The sequence below is a fragment of the Gambusia affinis genome, linkage group LG15 (assembly GCF_019740435.1).
Source record: "Gambusia affinis linkage group LG15, SWU_Gaff_1.0, whole genome shotgun sequence".
Lineage (NCBI taxonomy): Eukaryota > Metazoa > Chordata > Actinopteri > Cyprinodontiformes > Poeciliidae > Gambusia > Gambusia affinis.
The window spans coordinates 9110062-9121725 of NC_057882.1; the positions used below are offsets into that span (position 1 = coordinate 9110062).

General features: G+C 35.1%; 1 protein-coding gene across 1 annotated transcript; it reads right to left on the reverse strand.

Moving 5' to 3' along the window:
- Positions 1–717: 717 nt before the first annotated feature.
- tmem135 (transmembrane protein 135) lies at positions 718–10316 on the reverse strand. The gene is made up of 15 exons (XM_044139749.1): positions 10034–10316; positions 8208–8335; positions 7391–7483; positions 7207–7240; positions 7053–7118; positions 6257–6303; positions 5840–5881; positions 5588–5764; positions 5424–5493; positions 5151–5318; positions 4967–5030; positions 4805–4881; positions 3867–3965; positions 3694–3761; positions 718–3381 (listed from the first exon to the last, which is right to left on the reverse strand). The coding sequence occupies exons 1-15, from the start codon at positions 10169–10171 to the stop codon at positions 3231–3233; spliced, it is 1422 nt and encodes a 473-aa protein (XP_043995684.1). The 5' UTR covers positions 10172–10316; the 3' UTR covers positions 718–3230.
- Between the last annotated feature and the right edge of the window lie 1348 nt (positions 10317–11664).

Below are 11664 nucleotides of genomic sequence, written 5' to 3' on the forward strand. Positions count from 1 at the left end.
CTCTCCTCGCTTTTTGTATGAAACAAAATATGTTCGTCAAATGATTGATAGCCAGGCATGTTGCAAATATTGAAAACCGCATCAAAATAATAAACTTAATGGAATTCTGCTGAGTTGTTTGATTTTTATTTCTGAAAAATTTTTATTCCGAGTTTTCCGAACGCACCAAACGAAACAAAATCACGTGACTTCTGTGCTTTCCTTCCAAAATCTTTCAAAATAAAGTAAAACCGGAAAAGTAATTGCGAAAAAGAGCTCAAAGATCACAAGCCAAAGATTTGCAAAAGAGCCCAATCAAGAAGTTCTATCAAACTAACAATTAGAAGTAATAATAAAACTAGTACTAGTTTTATAGGTAGCAAGTGTCCTGTAGTAGTTTTTCTGACCTAAATAATTATTCAAATTCTAATTATCACATGTAATCAACATATTTTCTGGGTTAGTTCTAAGTCAATACAATTTTTAATATAACTAAATTATAACCAAAAAGGACTTTACAAAACTATACTGAACTGTACTTATTACATCACAATGCAGTTCAATTTATGTATAACTGAAATCTACTGAATATTTTAACCTAATAATTAATGGCAACCACACACTGATGAGAAAACAAAATTATATACTGTTTACAACCTCCACAAACACAATCAGTACAAAAAAGACAAACGAGGCCTGCATTTGGATTAAGAATAATTTTAATATAAACCTTCTTTAGATGAGTAAATTCCTACAACTACAATGTAACTATCAACAGTATTACACAAGCTCACCTTACATATATATATATATATATATATATATATATATATATATATATACATATACATTTATATATATATATATTAGAGGTCAGGTGCATCTCAAGCTGAGCTGCATTCAAGTGATTGCATAAATTAACGTAGACAAACTGGCATTTCAAATAACTTCCTTAAATAGATGTGCAAGATTTCACAAACTATATTGTCTATATAACACTCCATTGAAAGAAAATTTTAAAAAGCACAAATGTTTCTAAGTTTTATGATGACAATCACCTTTGTGAGTGAGCTTGTTTTTCACTCTTCCAGGAACAAAATCATTTCAGCATCTGTGTCGCTGTTCAAAAAGAAAAGAAAAATGTATTGTGCACCGTGATATTTTTCACTTTCTCCAAATTCATGTGTGTGGCAGTCAGTTCAGTGAAGGTGGTTTGAACAAAAATCTACATTAAAAACAATAGATTCAGCATTGGATTTATGCAAAAATTAACATGCCAGTAACAAATAACATTCTGAAAATGCCTTTCATCACAACTTGAAATATGAATTATATCTAAGCCTAATCAATCATCGACCCTTTAACTATTAAAAAACTGCACAATTGTAGGCAGGTGATCAGTAAAATTGTGACACTCCTTACAATATACATAAAACCCACCTCCTACCATTTTTATGCTGCAAAAGTATGGTAGAATAATCTCATTTGACTGCAGGGTCACTTAAGTATTTCAATAAATAGAACAAACTGGTATAAAGACAGACGTCCAGAGGAACAGTTCTAAACATTTTAAGTATTAATTACCAGATAAATTTTAAGCAAAAGAAACAAATTCCACTCGGTAAGTACAATAATCACAGGCAGCGTTACTATTCCTTTCTTGGATAATTAATGTCATTGTTTGCGTTTCTACCGTGAAATTATTTTATAACATCTAAAAGTTTTTGTTTTTATCTCAGGTATATGTAAATGTGATCCAGTTTACAGGAAACAAATATTGACTGAAAAAAAATAATGATATCATACTCTGAGGGAAACTGTGTGTATTCGTATTCTAGATGAAGTATCTCAAACGTTCTGGTGACACTAAACCACATTCAAAAACATTTTTCTCTTATAAACTGCTGAAAAAATATGATTTTCTTATGGCTGGCTAACATGTAGTTATTTACTTAATGTGCCTGTGATCTTTTTTAAACTCATTATGAAGAAATTATCTGATTCGTTATTTTTGGCTGGAATGAAAGGAATTATATCAACTGGTCACACATCACCTTCCATTAAAAACTGAAATTATCTGGTCCAGGAAGATAAAACATGCTAACTGGTGATGCACCGTTTGGTCTTCGACCCTTTCGTGGCTCAGAATATATTTTTATGAAAATAAAGAGGAAGTTTCCCAAAAAAAAAAAGAAAAAAAAAAAAAACTTTCAGCTCAACATACGCACACATTCACACCAGTACCTAACAAAAAAGTTACTTTCTCCACATTTTATTCACAGTCTTTGCTTTCCATCCCTTATCTGAACAAAACCAATGAAACAATGCAGTCACAAATAACACAATGGTGACTTAAAACTGAAAGATGTGACTGAAAAACGAATGAATGTGGGTTTTTTATGCAGTAAACTAAAACTGCTAATGTCATAAGTCCTCCTGAATAAGGAGCTGAACGTTGGAGGCCATAATGAAACGGAGATTATTTACATCACTCTAGTTTAAATTTTAGCATAAATTGTATTTCCTGTCAAGCAAAACTATAGATTTAGTCGTTTCCTTGTTGAGTAGGCTTGAAATAAAGTTCACCTTTATTTTTACTTTACTTTTCATGAACCAGAAAAGAATACTGGATTTTCTGAAACCTTTAAAAAATAGTAAGAGGACATCTCTGGTGTTTTAAAGTATTTGTTTATAATCTTGTTACATTTAAAGGTGATGCAAAGATTAGTTTAACAGACTTTTTACTGGATTTCTTTTATTAGTCATAAAAGTATTTTTAACATATATTTTTCAAAAATGGCTGCCTTTAATATGCAGTCTTTCTGCCAAAGCGGAACAACCAATGAACTTATAACAATTCATTAACTGAAGACTGATTGTCAGTAGGTTTGAAGGTTATCTAATGTCAGCCTGGACTTCTACTCAGAAAAGAAAAGGGCTTCTTCGTGAGATTTCTGCGTTGCTCAGTTTAATTACACTAGAATTTTTGAAAACTAAATGATATGGTGTGAAAGTAATTACGGATCTGTATTTATTTTTCCCAGCCACCTGCAAGTGTTCAATCTCCGTCAGTATGCTTACTTGTGCTGGTTCACAAATGAAAGTCACAACATCCTGCTTGGACCCAATCTTCAGATTTTGAATCGCTACAATATTTCTTCTTCTCAGAAATGTCACCTTTACAAAGCCCTAAGTAACTCTGACGGTCCACTTTCTCTTTTTTTGTCTTATCTCAAGACTATTGCCTCAAGTCACCCAAGCTTAGCGTCTCCTCCAGGTGGAAGTACAGTCCGGCTGATTGCGGTGGCGTGGCTAGGGTCCAACATGGGCACAAACCCTTTAAAATTCCTGGACGCCTCTGTCCCAAACACGTCGAGCAGCTCTCGATTCATCAGAGCAAATCTAGGAACAAAGACATGGAATAGTCCTTAATCACCATGAGAACAGAAGAAAGTCCAATGATTGAGTAATTTAGTAACTGATTCACCAGTACTACAATTTTATGCCCCTCATTCTTAATATTTGAAATATTTAGCTTAAGATAATTCGATTGCTGTTTAACAAATTTCTCATCATGACAACAAATTCATAGCAATTTTTTAAATGTTTTTCCAGAGTTCTCTGTTCTTAATCTTTTTTTAGGGACAAACACAATTTATTTGTTGTGTAATAAGCAAAAGCAACCCCTTTTAGTTTTAAAGCATCTGGTCATACCTGCCCTTTGTTAAACGCAGCAGAAACTTCCAGTATGAAGGTCTGAGGTTCTGCACTTCCATTACTGCCTGTGGAAATGTCATGAGCCAGACATAGCCTTAGTCAGCAGAAAAAAATGCACATGAAGCATGTTCATGTTAGTACCTGGGTGTTTCTGTCACAAAGCTACTTACAGCATGGAAACAGATAGCAGTGGAGATGGCATAAATAATCGTATCGGCGTGTGGAAAGTAAGGGAACCGGCCTGCTTCAATGCCTTTGAAGTACATAGTCTAAAAAGAGAGATAACATGTGGTTAGTGATTAAACAAGCCTAATTCAGATAAACTTGGATTAGTCAACACTGCATATGAACTACAATTACTAAAACATGTCAGCTTGACACAATTTTTAAATAACAGTCAGGAAAAGAAATTTGAAACCTAATCAAATGTGACTGATGTGATCATTAATGTGATTTTTCAGCTGGTTTAACCATCAGCCATTTTGTTATTACATAACTCAGTGATTACATGTCACTTTTAACATCGTGAGTGACCTGAGTTCCACAGCCTTAGTTTTCTCTTCTGCTTTAATTATTTTCTAATTGAAAGAGTTGAACAAGTTTGTGTTCATAAAATCTGTTTTATCTTACTAAATCATATTACAGACTGTAAAACAAGAACAACATTTATGATTACTTGTAGAGTTAATCCTGCTGATTCAACATCAGCCACAAGCTCAATCAGTTTTTTTTTGTTTGGCTTTTTTGGGGTTTTTTGCAGGAAGTTGACATGCTTGTTTTACAGCAGGTGGTTGGAAACTTATAGCTGGTTTGGGTAGAAACACATTTTTGGTTAAAATCCAGTTGTAAACAGATGAAACACAAACAAATCAGTTAGACATAGTCAGTTGCCCAAAACCTGCAAGATAATCAACTCTCAAAAAACAGGAACATGAAATAAAACTTTTCAGATTTAGTTTATAGTTTCTTTTTAGCTTAAATCTTTGCTTGCATGCAATTTATTTACTGTAAACTGTTTCTGCATCCTTGAGATTCGACCACCATAACCAGTGACATTTATTTCTATGACACAAAGTGTGAGTCTGCTTTAAGATGTGGTGTGATTTACCTCCACCAACTTAGAGAAGAGGTACATGGTTATACTTGTGCTTTTGTAGAAGAACATCGAGACACCAGCCAGGAAGCCTGAAAGGACACAGAAGAGAGGGAAAAGGGACAGCTGTGAACAGAACAAAAATCACAGACGATTGCTCTGCAGGATTTTTCTTACCAGCTATCAGTGCATGAAGTTCATCATCGATGTTACGCAGCCAGCGCAACAAGCAGCTCGTTCCCTAAAAAGATAAGGCAGAACATTCTGATGAGTCCATGAGAATGAACGGAGAATATGAAAGCAAAGAAACATGCAATATACATAAAAGTTAAAGAAATAAAAGAACATAGAGTACACACACCTTATAAATGCTGACAAAAGAGCCTAGAAAGGCCCCCAGCTGAAAGTTCTCTTTGTTGTAGAAGACAGAAGGCAGCCGAGAAGGTTTGGAGAACATCTGCCTGAATGCCGAGGGTACTTTGAGACAACACTGGATAAGATAGCCAATACTGAACATCCTGACAAAACCCTGAGGGGACAATGATGGAACATCGGGATTACTGGTGTCGAATTTACATATATATTCAAAGCACATTACATCCATTGTTTAAGGAAATCAGATAAGAAGCCTTACTTTAACACAGTAGGAAATGCAGTTATCCTGGTAATGTTTACAACATCTGTGTCTTGGACCATGTTTGCATCTGAATCATGAAAAATACAAACAAGTCGGTACTTGTTGTTAGCCACTACTGAGGTATTTGTTTTTTCTTACGTAGAGATGCTTTTGATTCTCACATTGACTCCAGCAGCTTCCTGGTGTAGGCGATCAGAGTTTTCCTCTTGCGGTCGGCTTTTTCTGCCGAGACCTGTGAGTGTTCGGTCTCTATGGCAGCTGGCCTCTCAGGGGGCCGTGTGTCAACAGAGTCTGCCGTGTTAAAGTGAGTTGGAATCTCTTCTTTCCCAATAATGAATCTGCAATGGAACAAACTCAAACTTATCAGACTCTTCAAAACACCTGAAGCATAAACAAAATGAGGGATGACTTACTTTAGTGCAGAAAATGCAAAGCCTTTAAGACCGTCGTTGCTTCTGCAAAATAAAACAAAGTTAATCTCAAACTATTAAAGTGATTTTGTTTCCTCTTTTTTTTTTTTTTTTTTTACAGAGTTTTTTTTTTTTTAAGTATTCAAAGAGCTTGATCCATTTCAAACTGTGTGTGTGTGTTGGTAGTTTCATACTTCCGAAAACCTACATTTGCTTTATTGGGATTTTATGAGACAGACCAACACAAAGTAGAGCAAAAGAGTGAGGTAGAGGGAAAATGATGCAAGGTTTTTGTTTTCTTTTTCAAATTCCATTCTGAAAAGTGTGGCATGCATTTGTCTTCTGCCCCTATGAAGACGTACTTTATGCTTAACAATAGTTTAAACGTTATTAACAATATGTTGAATGCAACACTCTTACCTGAAGAGAAACATGAAGATTGATGCAGTTATGCAGAACAAGAGCACCTGGTTGGGAGCAGCATGAAAAATAAAATCAGGACTATAAGAGGAAATATTTCTTTTTGTCATTTGAACATGTCAACACCATGATGCTATCAGTTTAGATATACAGTTAAAGTGGTAAGATGATACTTCCTGAGTGCAAGTAATATTTTCACACAGATCAAAACTAAGATTGCACAATTTACCACAGCTATCTTGTCACTGCAATATCAGTGGCAAAATACAATGGACTCCAAATGTTATGACCGCACATTTTACACTAATGTAATAGTTCATAGGGGTCCAGCTCCAGTCCTGACAGTTTTAGCTCCAACACAGCAGATTCAAATAGTCCAACGACTTCCTCAGCATGTCAAAGTTCTGCAGAGAACTGCTAATGAATCATTATTTGATTCAGGTGTGTTGAAGCAGGAAAAGAGTTATAACACACAGTTCCTTGAGGACTGACTTTGTGCACCACGTATGAAGCCAGTTAGAGCCTCATGGAAGCAGATCCTAACAAAAGGAAACAAATGATGCTGCTAAAGGTCACAGAGTGAAGGAAGCACAGACGGCAATGAGAGGAAAGAATATATTTCAAGTGGCGTGTCTCAATTTTTACCAATAACAGAACATTGCAAGATTTCCTAATATTTTGCAAAGAAAATCTGTTTTCACATTTGATTTCAAAATAGAAATTCATGCAGGGTGTTTTGCTCACTGTGCTGTATTTCCTCCAATATATTTAATCATAACGAAAGGCTTCATCTCACCTCTCCATGTCTAATGGGCTTGACGATGCCTCGTGTCACTGCCATGCGGAACAAAGTCTCGCTAGCCTGGCAAACAACAAATTAAAAATTAACTAATAAATATAAATGGGCATAGAGTATGAGACAGATCATTTGCAACTAAACAGAATCTTACAAGATTTGCCATGTATATTGTCAGCAGACCTCTCCTGGAAAGAAAAGACAGCAATATAATAAAGGAAAATAAATTATTCTAATTAAAACCATCCAGAAACCTAGGGCCAAAAATATACAACATTATATTATTCCCTATGGCAAAAATATCCAATAAAAATGGAAGAAAAGGACAAAAATCTCACCTGCTTTTCCGCTCCAGAAGGATGGCGATGTAGGAGGCCGGCAAAGCTGCCCCGAACCCTGAGGACCATGGGTAAAACGCTCCAAGCAATTTCCTAAAGTGAGACAAACATTTTCACTATGAAAAATGCCGATACAGTCCAGGCTTTTAAGTTGACTTGATTACAAGGATTCCAAAGGAAATTTACAAAATTACCTATTTTTATTGGGGTCTGATGTCCCACTTAGTTTAAACCTAAAATATATTTTCCACAAAGCCTTTGGGTGGAATTCTAAAGGAAACACTTCAGATCACTTTTACTCGCATCTCTTCTTAATTTGGGAGTTTAATGTAAAGTTGGATTGATATATTTGTGGAATATGATGAGGTCTAAGTTTGAACTTCTCAGGACACAAAATGTCTCTTTTTTTTTTTTTTAGCAGCTCAGGATCAAACTGTAAACTTTTTCTTTCTGACAATACACTTTCATTTATTCTTACTGGTACTATCAAAAGGAGATTTTCCTAATAAAAATTTTTGTCTGATTTTCTGTAAACATTTAGACTTTATTTGTTGAAAAAAAGCAAGGTTGTAATTATAGTTGAAAATGTAAGCACGCTTGGGTAGTAATCCAAGAAAACAATATTCTGAGACCTAACTTCAGATTAAAACTGTCAACAGGTATTTCATAATTTATTAAATTCTGCAGACATGTAGACATGAACAATGCATTTAAAAAACCTCAAAGCTGGTTCGAAAAACTAATTCACCTCACAGCAGCATTTCTAAAATGTCACTTTCGCATTGAAGGACCTTGGCCATCTGCTGGAACTACTAACCTGAGAATGCAGAAGAAAACAATGAAGAGACTTCCATTGGTAGTTAGGAAAGAGGTAGACCACAGGATCTCAGGGAGAAGTCTCTTTAAATAATAATCCTTCTTCTTTCTCCGTAGAATTGCTGCTATCTGCAATACACAGTCAGACAGTAGTCACTGTGTTTGCGGTGCTCAATTTGAGACAAGTCATGCTTAAGTAATTAACATATATTGAGCACCAAAAAACATTTTACTTGACATTTATGCTCTGTGGTTTACTGGTTCAGCACTGCTCTCAAAAATCAGAAGAAGATGCAATGGGACTTCTGATATTTAGCACAGTGCTGAATTCAATACCAACTTCATTGTCGATGAGCATCTGAAATAAAATCAAGGTAATTTTATTTATAGCAGCTTAATCTAATGCTGTCTACTTTCAATGTGAAGATGCAATGCAACCCTCCAAAGAATTCAACAGAACATTTGCCTCCTTCTTTAAAATGTTGCTAAATCTGCAATTATTTGCCCACCACATTCTTTTCTGTTGGTGTTGAAGGTGAGATGTGGATACCTTAGAAGTGCAGCCAAATTTCATTACAAAGCACTATTAAAAGAACAGAACAATCTATGCATGAACTCGCAGAAAAACAGGAGATCAGACGGCATTTCTAAACAGAGTAACAACAGGTGTAAAAAAGGCGTAACTGTTGGCTAAAATGAGACTTACACCTTTAACCTTGCTTACAAATAAGGCATGTTTCAGTTTATATCAATACACTTAACCTAAAGAGCAGAATGACAACATTGAACTTTAATACTCTGAATATTATTTTAGCAGAAATAATAATTGTTGCTCCTTGATTTAAATATGCCATTTATGCTCCACATAGATTTTTTTGTGCAAATAAAAACCTCAAATCTTGGTGTTTTTAATTATACTGTGAGAAATTCAGACGGGCCTATTCAGGAAGTATGTTTCCTACTGGGAAGGCCTGTTGTTCTTGTAGTTTATTTACATATGTACTACCCTACAGTCGTACTTTGCTCAGACAAGGCAAACATGGTCGGATTTTTATTGGTGCTTAAATAATGAAAGTGACCTTGTTTGTGTTTTTACCAGTGCTTAAGTGAAAGTGACATTGCATGTGCAGCTTTGAGTTAAACCTTAGTTTAAATTGGTTAAAAAAAATAAAACACAAGATTGCATTGAAATACGTAAAATTTATATTTTTTCTCAGGGTCCAGACCAAAAGACACAAAGTTCAACATGTAGACTTTAAAAGGGAAATCTGTAACAGAGCTTTTGGGTTATAAAGTGCTCTGTAGTTCAGTCTCTGATTCTATGAATACTGTATGTTCAAGCTGGGCCTGAGGGGGAATATGACATTGTAGTTACAGGCACTGAAATATAAATGCAGAACAACTCTATTTTTACCAGCCAGCGTACAATGGCATCTGAGTCATGCCATTGTTGTAAATATTATTAGATAATGTCAATGAAAAAGAGAGTTTAACTACTAAATGTAATGATACAGAGTACTGAATTTTTTTCTAGCAAAGCGTTTTAGAGTTTGCAAGATAAGACAAAGCTACTCTAAACTAACACAAAACTCTTGACACAGAAAACTTGCTGTAACTTTCCTCCTGTTCATGACGTTCTGTAAAGAACAATTGACGGGTTTCATTAGGCTAGCTTTTTTGTTTGTCTTCCTGCAGCACTCGAACTTGCACCTCAGTTGTAGCATTAGCTAATCCGTAGTGTCTTTCTCACAGCGACTATGCTCACTCGGTTAGCTAGACAACTTTACTTAGCTACCAGTCTACGGACAGAGACTCAAAGCAACTTACCAGGTAAAGAGGGGCGTAAATTTTGAAGGACACCTCCAGAGCCCCCTTAGTTATGTCTGCGGCAGCCTGCACACACGATGGGTGCCAGGTATGACCGACCTCGTAGCAGCTGTGTGGTATCTTACTTAAAGCAGCCATGTCTGTGAGGCTGAACAGAAACACTCTGTTGCGAGGGCGGCTGCAGAGCTGAAGCGCGGTGTAGGGGACACGCGCACCATGGGCCCAACACTGTCAGTGCACGTATGCTGCGTTCACTTTGCCCCGGAAACCAGAGCTCATCGTCAAGCGCGGTGTTTTTGGTGCTCACTTATCCTGATTTAAATTTGTCAGTAGTCAAAATATGTACTGAAAAAAGAAATGTTAGTCTTAAGGTCAAATTAGTGGAACTTTTTTTTAATTATAGACTGAAGAAAAAATATGCTTAAGAATAAAAACCTCAAATCAATAAATTAACTTTATTCAGTAAAATAAGGTGAGTTGAGCTTTCCAATATTTAAGAAAAATGTAAAAGCAATCCACGCAAACAAATGGAAAACAAATGAATATGGCATAATAAATATTAAGACAATCGCTCTAGTTTTTTAAAAATTAATACATTGCACAAAAATAAGAATAACTTCCAAAACTAGCTTTTCATTTTGGCTTTTTAAATAAAACACAGGGTCATTTTTGGCTCAGTTATTAGAAGCTAACATGGAAGGCCCAACACCCACATGTAAGACACACGCAGTGACAAGCAGGAATGCTAATTTAAAAAAAAAATCTCTTTTGTTGCTTAGCTTTACATTTTGAATGAAATAACCTTGAATTTTGTCTTCCCTTATAGTGAAAATACATCTTAATATATTTGTATATGTTGAGAATGCTTTTCCACACAAACAAGGAATGCACTTCCTTGTTTATGTGGAAATACAGGGCTTTCTGTCAGGTGTCCTCTCAATGTATAACAGGCTGCGACTAAAAAACGTCCTCTAATTTTTAGTCATACTAATCCAGTTATTAAATATAATAGTTACACACTGTAGAATAATTTTTATTATAGTTTTTGTGTGTGTGAAATGTTGAGGCTGTTATGTACACTGTGTTTAACATGTACATTAATCTCCTTGTCAAGCCTTGTTACAAAGTACTACACAATCTAATCTGTAGACTTTTACTAACTGCTTGTCATTGACTGTTTGTAGAACATATCGTTCCACTTCTTGTCCTATGACCATTTCCTCCTTTGAATGGGAAACTCTGAAATGTGTTAAAACTCCTTTTGCTGACCTCAACAGATTTTAACCTTAGAACTAATCAAATGGTTGATATGGCTTAAAAAAAACTTTACTTACTGTGGAGGAGTTCTGATTTTGAAAGAGTTATTGGGGGATTCCAATATGTCTTCTGATTTGAATTTTTTTTTTCAAAGATATTTATAATTATAATATGAGAAATATATCAAAATGTACACAATAATATGTCAGTTAATCTTATGCTCCATTAGCCTCGTTGACTTTTCCTCTTGCCTCTGCATGTATATTCAATTACTACTGACTGCGTATTGAGCAATAGTAAAAATTAAGAAAGAAACAAGCCTTGAAGGAATAGTTGAGAAATTCTAGAGTCGAGTTCTGTCAAAATATATAATA

Bases quoted from the DNA above. Each gene is read 5' to 3' on its own strand.
- tmem135 (XM_044139749.1), bottom strand. From the start codon at position 10,171: ATGGCTGCTTTAAGTAAGATACCACACAGCTGCTACGAGGTCGGTCAT. The intron at 8,336-10,033 runs GTAAGTTGCTTT...TGTGTATTGCAG, and splicing joins TTTACGCCCCTCTTTACCTG to ATAGCAGCAATTCTACGGAG. The intron at 3,382-3,693 runs GTATGACCAGAT...CTTTGTTCCTAG, and splicing joins CTGCGTTTAACAAAGGGCAG to ATTTGCTCTGATGAATCGAG.